This window comes from Zea mays, chromosome 7, assembly GCF_902167145.1.
Source record: "Zea mays cultivar B73 chromosome 7, Zm-B73-REFERENCE-NAM-5.0, whole genome shotgun sequence".
NCBI classification, from domain to species: Eukaryota; Viridiplantae; Streptophyta; class Magnoliopsida; order Poales; family Poaceae; genus Zea; species Zea mays.
The window spans coordinates 89,390,100-89,398,635 of NC_050102.1; the positions used below are offsets into that span (position 1 = coordinate 89,390,100).

General features: G+C 41.2%; 1 protein-coding gene across 2 annotated transcripts; it reads right to left on the reverse strand.

Moving 5' to 3' along the window:
- Positions 1–1,714: 1,714 nt before the first annotated feature.
- On the reverse strand, positions 1,715–7,413 carry LOC100285850 (lipid phosphate phosphatase 3). Of its 2 annotated transcripts, XM_008653359.3 has the most exons (9): positions 7,050–7,413; positions 6,773–6,843; positions 4,625–4,843; positions 4,338–4,425; positions 4,126–4,235; positions 3,924–4,017; positions 2,688–2,876; positions 2,521–2,580; positions 1,964–2,431 (listed from the first exon to the last, which is right to left on the reverse strand). In XM_008653359.3, exons 3-9 carry the CDS (start codon positions 4,835–4,837, stop codon positions 2,256–2,258), a joined length of 930 nt encoding a protein of 309 aa, XP_008651581.1. In that variant the 5' UTR covers positions 4,838–4,843; positions 6,773–6,843; positions 7,050–7,413; the 3' UTR covers positions 1,964–2,255. The 2 variants fall into 2 exon arrangements, with proteins under 2 accessions (NP_001152212.1, XP_008651581.1); NM_001158740.1 differs by lacking the exon at positions 7,050–7,413 and having other exon boundaries at positions 1,715–2,431; positions 6,773–6,850.
- Between the last annotated feature and the right edge of the window lie 1,123 nt (positions 7,414–8,536).

Consider the following 8,536-nt stretch of genomic DNA (forward strand, 5'->3'; position numbering starts at 1 on the left):
TCCCATTTGATTGAGAAGAGAAGCTCACTCGGTCTAAGTGACCGTTTGAGAGAGGGAAAGGGTTGAAAGAGACCCGGTCTTTGTGACCACCTCAACGGGGAGTAGGTTTGCAAGAACCGAACCTCGGTAAAACAAATCCTTGTGTCTCACTCCTTATTTGCTCGCGATTTGTTTTTCGTCCTCTCTCTCGGACTCGTTTATATTTCTAACGCTAACCTGGCTTGTAGTTGTGATTAAGTTTATAAATTTCAGATTCGTCCTATTCACCCCCTCTAGGCGACTTTCAAAGATCATGCCTTCTGATATTCACAAGACGACTTTCTCTAGCAGATATGGACTATATGAATTCATAGTCATGTCGATTGGCTTGACCAATGCACCAGCCTACTTCATGAATCTGATGAATAAGGTGTTTATGGAATATCTTGATAAGTTCGTTGTGGTATTTATCGATGATATTCTGGTCTATTCCAAGGATGATGGAGAACATGAGGGACATCTGCGGATGGTATTGCAAAAGTTGAGGGATAACCGGCTCTATGCTAAATACAGTAAATGCGAGTTCTGGTTGGATGAGATACCTTTTCTTGGTCATATAATATCCAAGGGAGGAATAGCAGTAGATCCGGCCAAAGTAAGAGAGATAGTGGGATGGAAGATACACGTGTCGGTTACTGAGATCCGAAGTTTTCTAGGACTCGCGGGCTATTACCGACGTTTCATCGAGGGATTCTCTAAGATAGCAAAGCCAATGACCTCATTGTTAGAGAAGGGGAAAGAATTCAAGTGGACTTAGGCTTGCCAGGTAGTTTTAATTAGCTGAAGATTAAGTTGATGTCACCTCCAGTGTTAGTAATGCTAGATCTGCAGAAGGGATTTGATATATATTATGATGCGTGTCGTTTGGGCTTGGAATGTGTTCTTATGCAAGAAGGACATGTCATTGCCTACGCAATTTGGCCCCTTTGTTTCCAGTATGCTTTCTATTTGGAGAGAAGGAATGCAGCTTTCGAAGCAAGATGTCTTTGAAATTCCACTCTTGAATTGTTAAATCCCGATGTTCCTCAATGAAATCCAGGAACTGAACTACTAATTTCACGTTATCTATCAGGCTTGCTAGATTTGGTAACATTTTATGCCAATCTTTGATAATTTTCCTTGTTTTTAGCTTGGCAGTTAGTCTTTTGTTGGGTCTGGCTGGTAGATCAACTGGAGCCAGACATTCTGGAAAACCGACTGCTGAAGCAAGTAACTTTTTAACCTAAAGATTGGGGTCTTGGGACATTTGTTCTGACAGTGATTATCCAAGGGACATGGTCTGATGTGTCTCTGGACATGGAATGAGCAGCTGTGGTTGAGAAGTGCATTGACCAAGCCTGAGAGACGAAGCACCAATCCAACTTTTCAGGCAGAGGGTGGCGTTGCATATTTAACTAAGTATAAGCTTGTCCTTTGAGTGGGATTTCTTGCACCCCCAACTGGCTAATTGCCATATTGAAGTCCAGCATTCTTTGGATATCGCCTCCTGGTTTGTTACGGTTTTCTGGAATTCTAATCATATTAAAATCCCCGATAATGATCCAGAGTCTATCAGCTAACACTTCAAGGTTAGAAAACCAATGAAGAAAAACTTCTCTGCCAGCAGGTGTACAGGGAGCATAAATATTTGTAAGCCACCAATCTTGTGTCATTTTTCAACGATAGAGAATAGTGTGGCTGAACTCATTTTGTTGAATCAACTTAGCATCAAAATACAAACTTTTCCAGATAGTAATAATTCTCCAGAAGCACCATTAGAGGGACAGAAATACAATTTGTCCAAGGATCTTGTACATAAGTTACGAATGTATGTTTCATTGAATTGTTCTCCTTTTGTTTCCTGGATACAAAGTATATCACAACCGGTCTCTATAATTTTGTTCCTCAGAGAGTTCCATTTGGTTGCAGCATTAATCCCCTTATATTTGGCGACAAAATTTTCAATTCACGATGGTTAGATCATGGTTGCTGAATGCAACGACCAAGCTGACATCAAAGAGTTCGTAAGCAAACAAACTTTAACCACAGGTGGAGTATAAAGAAAGGCCAAAGGTTGTCAGAAGATACAACACCCCTACCAAGTAATTTAGTGACAGACCCATCTAAACAACCCTCTCCTATCACGGTGGCAGCACTCAACAGCTCTACAATAGATCTACTTGTGTATATATTGCAAGCAGCTCTCATGGTATATGGTTCAAAACTTCCAGACTCATTCACAATCTCCTGCCGCTACCAGACTCCATATCATTTAGAGTATCTCTTAGGGTGATCCCACCGTGACCAGGAATATTGACTGTTTCGATCTCGGCTGGTCTCACGCTGTAGGAGTTTGTATTTCTGCTGCTCCCTTCCTCGGCTAACTGGACAGTGTATGCGTGAGGCCACAAAGCTGCAGAGTAGATGTACAATATTCTGTGACATGTTGAACAAAGCCTGAAAACTCAATATATAGTTGGTAAAACAGTGAGTAGTAGGTACCATCGCCATCAAAAGGATATGGAAAAAACTGTAGATAGCAAAATGAAGCAACTGTAAGACCTGCAAAAGCAAGTGGCCATGGCAAGAAATATGATCAATTATGTGTATTCAGAACATCTAGAAAAATCTGCGTCCTCTTTAGAAAATATTTATCAAATTTTACAAACCTATAAGACCCCCTGCAAATACATCTTGCCAATGATGCCAGTAGTCATCCACTCGAGAAACAGCCACAAGCGCAGCAGTAAGAAGAGGCAGAAACACAATGCATAGCTTCCGAATATGTCCTTTGCGATCAAAAGCCGTGAGTTTCCCAGCTAAGTACCATGCAAGGAAGCCTAGACCAGCAAAAGACCCTGAGGTAGTGTAAATAGGAAATGACAACACAAAGTTTAGATGATACGGCCATCACACTGTAAACAAAATATCATGAGGTGCCAAGTTGAAACTTAAGTTCAGCACATAAAAACACCTTAAGCTTCAGTAATAATTTACACGTGTATTGGGAATATTACAATAGTTCATGCAATTAAGTGAAAAGAGTAACCGGTAGATATGCTCGTCATGCACATAGGTCATACTTTACTACAACCTAAATTCACTCCACTCTATAATGCATGCAGCTTGTCCCAAGGTAACTCAAACATACTCCACTTTTCATGCCTGCCTGCTCCCAGAAACATGTGTACAAAATGTTTGGGTCACTTTTTCTCCATTTTTCTTAGCCTCATGGATCATATCTTAGATAAGGCTCAGAATTCTCAGTACCTAAGAGACAGTATACTTCCAGTGGGGAGGCTAAATTCAGGTTACTAAACAGTGTTTAAATTTCAGCAAGGCATGTGAGATAAGGCCAATTTTGAGGTCTCATCTCTGGCATTGTGGAACATGGCAGGCAAGGCGCAAGAGAATCCATTGTTTGGAATTACTTGGTCACTCCTGTGGCCTAACTTCTCAGACACAAAGTAGCAGAACTGAGGACTTAGTACCCACCCACAAAGACATCCACTTACTCTGATGATTAGAACTAGCATGCCTAAGGCATACCACACCCATCAAAGGTAGACCCGTTGTCTTTCTCTCTCTCTCACCCCCCCCCCCCCACACACACACACAGCCCAAATAAAACAAAGACGAAGACAACCAGTGCTGAAAGAATCTATTTCCTCTAGTATGGCCTTGCAATGGTATTTTAGACATATCATCAAATTGTAGTAGACCAACCTAATTGTATTGAATATGCACAAGTGGCAGTTAACTTTTAAAATTAAAAGTATATAGGTTTCCCCACTGTAAAATTGCCCATGGAGTTGGGCAACAAGTGCACCATGATCAATATTACAAAGGAGAACATATGTGGCTACACGCTATTTGAGTACTTATATGGTTATGCCATTACTTACATGAAGTGTGTCCACTGGGAAAGCTCTTGTGGCCTTCCTTGATTACGCTCTTCACTCCATTGCATATAACACCAGTAGTGATGTTATCATAAACCTTAAAGATAATGCAATTAGCCCAGATTCTATGCAAGTTTTGAACCATATACATATCAACACAGATGAACTTGCTACAGGACTATAAGTTAGTTTATTTTTATCTTACATCATTTCCATCAGGGAAACAGCGCCAGAAAAAATCTGGACGAGGCCGTCCAACACCATCCTTAATTGCATCAGTAATCACTGCAGTTATGAGCACTGAGTATAGAATCCCTACAAAATTTCCATTTTTCAGATACGTTTTTCTTGTACTGGATATGTTTTCTCTTGTACTAATCAATGAATCGAAGGAATCACAATAAATATGTAAACTACCCAGTATGCCATGGTGCAGATCATAAAAATTGTTCTTCTTGAAGTAAATTCCAACAAAGATGGCCCAAGGCAGTATAATTCCAATCAGCTGAAAATAAGAAAAACAGTTAAGAGCCTAAGAACCACACAAGAACTTTTGCATGGATGTGACAGTATAATTCCATAAGGAGGCTTGCATTTTGTTGCTCTATTTGGACCCCTATTCTTCTTAATATAATGATGCACAACTTTTCTGCGTGTTTGAGAAAAGAAAAAACATACTAAAAGATAATGATACCAGGACATACTGGAACAGCCCAAAATGGCACTGTATTGCCCTTCATAGGATATCTCAAGTCGGTCATCATGTCTTTTCCAACAAAACGGTGAAATGGTTCAATTATATTCAACAGCCCGTCTATGACAGCAAGGAGGAGAAGTATTATCCAGTCATACATGTGTAATCTTGCCAATATCATTCCATGGGATCTAATTGTGTAAGACCCTAACTGGTCTGCCATTGTCTCCTGCAAAAACAAGAGTACGAGAGCAAAAACCAGTGAGTAAAGTTGCACATGATAATCTTTCGTACAGGGTGCAACAATAGTTCTCAGGTTCCATTAGTATATAGCATGGACATTAACAGTATTCAATTTAACATCTCCTATGAGTTATGTAAGTAGAAAAATTACAGAAACATGATGTATTTAACGGTATCATTAATGCATAGACCTGGAAACCGAGGCATTTCCATGTGAATGAATATATCAAAACTTCAGTTCTAAATTAAAATAAAAGGTATAAGCTCTGTTAAGAAAATAAACTAACTATCAATCATACTAAGAATAACTGACATATGAACATTTCATGATACACAAGAGCCAAATTCAACAGCTGAAAGAGGCTCAATCTTATTTCACAAGTACATAAGCCTTACCACTAGAAGACAGTATCAACTTCAAAAATCAGCTGGGTAAAACAAGGCTAGGTGAATATTAGTTACAACTACACTGACCAGAGCAGGTTGACAGTATCAATTGTATTTTCCGTACTAGGAAAAGGTAACATGTTCATAAAAAACACACACAAGAATTCGTGACATTTGACAATTCCTGATAATTGTTCGAGTTCAACTTATGGGATGTTGGTAAAAACTGACAATCTCATTTTTCGTTTGAGAGTTGTGAACAAAATAGCAGACAAGTGTAACAGAATGCAGGTAATCTAATAAATTACAATTATGAAATTAAAATGGTGTGATCATTCTGGTCTACTGTCCAAAAATAAGGTTTCAAGATCACTAAGCAGACAACAGAAACAACTTTCAAGTTTACACAAACTCACGAGGGAAGAAAAGCAAGATTGTAATCAACTGACACATCTGGAAATACAGATAATAAGCAGTTCCATGCAGATACCCAAAGCCCATCACGAAGAAGAAGGGAGTATCAAATTAGAAAAAAAAAATGCAAGGAGGCAAGGTAGCAGGACATTAGAGACTTAGGGGTATTTGGTTTGAGAAATCACTCGATATTTGGTTTGAGAAATCACTCGATCCAAAATAAGGTGGTGCATCATGGATCTATTTCTAAAATTTGGTGGGATGACCTCATTTCTTATATTAGTACTAACTAACTACGATGAATTGGGTGGTGATGGATCAACTCATTCCATTCCACAAACCAAACAAAAAAATGAGGAGTGAAAACATGATGGGTCAACTCATTCCTCAAACCAAACACCCTCCAAACAAAGTCCAAACTCTAAACATAGACTGTGAGTATGCAGATTATACCACCAGCCCCTCTTTCTTCAGATAGTAGGCAGCAGATTACCTATAATTTCCTTACTGTGGGGGAAGTGTTCCCTCAAATTTCCTTGAGTGGGTGAAGGGTTCCATCAAAATTTATCCGCTTCGACTAAATAGTATTTGCCAAGTATTCATGTTGTTTTCCAGCAATTATTATGTAACCTAGGAATGTGACTGGTGACATCAAAGTCAAAGTACAGTACAGGTGGACTGAACTATGAACTATCTAATCGTATTAGTATTATTTATTTCACCCCCCAGACAAAACTTACAAAATATCTAGAGCTGAAGCATCCACGCCATCCACTTAGGCACATCAACATCCGCATACACTAGCAAGGAATATATCAGGAAAGGATGAAAACCCTTCTTTCTAATACGAGTAGAAATAATTTGTTAAAATAGCGAGACAAACTGAGCTGAGTTTAAGTTAACTCTCGAAATCACCCCAATAATAATCTGAAAAGAGACCTATCCCTAAACTAGTCACCCAAGGACTCAGGATAGGAGTCCGAGAAAGTACCTCTAGTCTAGTAGAAGATAGCAGGCAGGAAATAAAATGTTTCCAAGGCCGGAACCATAGAATTACAAAGAACAATGACTTCAGATAAATTTCGCAGAACCGGAGAAGGAATGAAGAACTCACGGTGCGGCGTGAGACCAGCGGCTCCTCGATATCGCCCTCGGCGCCGCTACGGATCGGCGCCTCGTCGTCTCCTACCAGAATGCGGGAATGAATAAGCCAAGAGACAGAGACAGTAGGGAGCAATAATAAAGAGAGAGAGAGAGAGAGAGAGAGAGAGAGAGGGGACATAAAGCAAAAAAGCTAGTAGGGAGCAATAATAAAGAAGGTGAAGGAGCGCGTCCGTGCTAGCTAATTTGAACTACTCCTACTCCTGTGGGTTCAAATCAAGAACGGGCACCTGGAATTTTGGGGTGGTAATATATACGCCGCGGCCGCGGCGGGGCAGGTTACCCGTCGCCTCTCGATCGCGGCTACCAACTGTCTCCGCCGCTGCAAGCGTTTGCTGCGGATTTGCGGGTATGGGGTGGATGTGCGGGCGAAGACATCCGGGTCCGTCCGGTCGTGGTGGTGAAGTGGAGGAGCCGGGGACGACGACGAAAGGAAAGTAGTTGCCGACGGTGGCGGGTAGTTTGCGTTTTGTGTGGGAGGGAAGAGGGTTGACTGCCTGCCTGGCTCTCCTCCCTTTCTTTCGATGTAGGAATAGATCTAGCCGGTGCGCTGTGGTGGTCGTTGAGAGATTTGAATTTGAAATCAATTTTATTTGAACACAGGCATGAAAGGTCGCCCGAGTCTGTCTATACCAAATTGAGTCACTTCCTTGCGGTTGGTGAGCACGCGCCACGTGTGTGAGGGCCAGGGGCAGGTGCCTTCTCAATCCTCCACTTCCTTCAGCTCTTTTTCATTTTAGATCCAAATTATCCTATAATAAAAAGAATGCGTAAGTGTGTCATGTGCTTGTCGTAAACGGATGTTAATGCTCAGTAGTTGCCGTATCAAGTAGGCCAGGAATTTCTATGTATTTTATTTCTTCCTTCTTTTTTTTTCTAGTATAAGCTAGAAATGGGTAGACGATAGGGCTGGAAAAAACCTCGAGCTCGACGAGCTGCCTCTGGCTTGCAGCAGTTCGGCTCGGTTTGGACCAACTCGACGCTTAGAACGAGTCCGAACCGAACCTGTTTTTGTGCCACGTGAAAAGAGCGAGCCAGCTCGGCTCGGCTCGCTCGCTGCACCTCGCGAGCTGGCTCGTGGCTCGACCTAACAATAATTTATTACATAAAATCCTAATTAGCATATTGAAAGTCGCCTAGAGGGGGTGAATAAGGCGAATTTGAAATTTATAAACTTAAGCACAACTACAAGCCGGGTTAGCATTAGAAATATGAACGAGTCCGAGAGAGAGGGCAAAAAGGCAAATAAAGAGCGAGGCACGATGATTTGTGTTACCGAGGTTCGGTTCTTGCAAACCTACTCCCCGTTGAGGTGGTCACAAACACCGGGTCTCTTTCAACCATTTCCCTCTCTCAAACGGTCACTTAGACCGAGTGAGCTTCTCTTCTCAATCAAACAGGACACAAAGTCCCCGCAAGGACCACCACACAATTGGTGTCTCTTGCCTCGGTTACAATTGAGTTTATCACAAAAAAGTATGAGAAAAGTATGAGAAAGAAAAGAAGCAATCCAAGCGCAAGAGCTCAAATGAACAGAAATGTCGCTCTCTCTAGTCACTATTTGATTTGGAGTGATTCCGGACTTGGGAGAGGATTTGATCTCTTTAGTTGTGTCTAGAATTGAATGTTATAGCTCTTATAATGTGTTGAAGGTGGAAAACTTGGATGCAATGAATGATGGGGTGGTTGGGGTATTTATAGCCCCAACCACCAAAAG

Coding starts and splice junctions, on each gene's coding strand:
- LOC100285850 (NM_001158740.1), bottom strand. CDS start 4,837: ATGGCAGACCAGTTAGGGTCTTACACAATTAGATCCCATGGAATGATA. Junction 2,581..2,687: donor ATTTGCAGGGGGTCTTATAG/GTTTGTAAAATT, acceptor TTGCTTTTGCAG/GTCTTACAGTTGCTTCATTT. Junction 2,432..2,520: donor ATATCCTTTTGATGGCGATG/GTACCTACTACT, acceptor TCTACTCTGCAG/CTTTGTGGCCTCACGCATAC.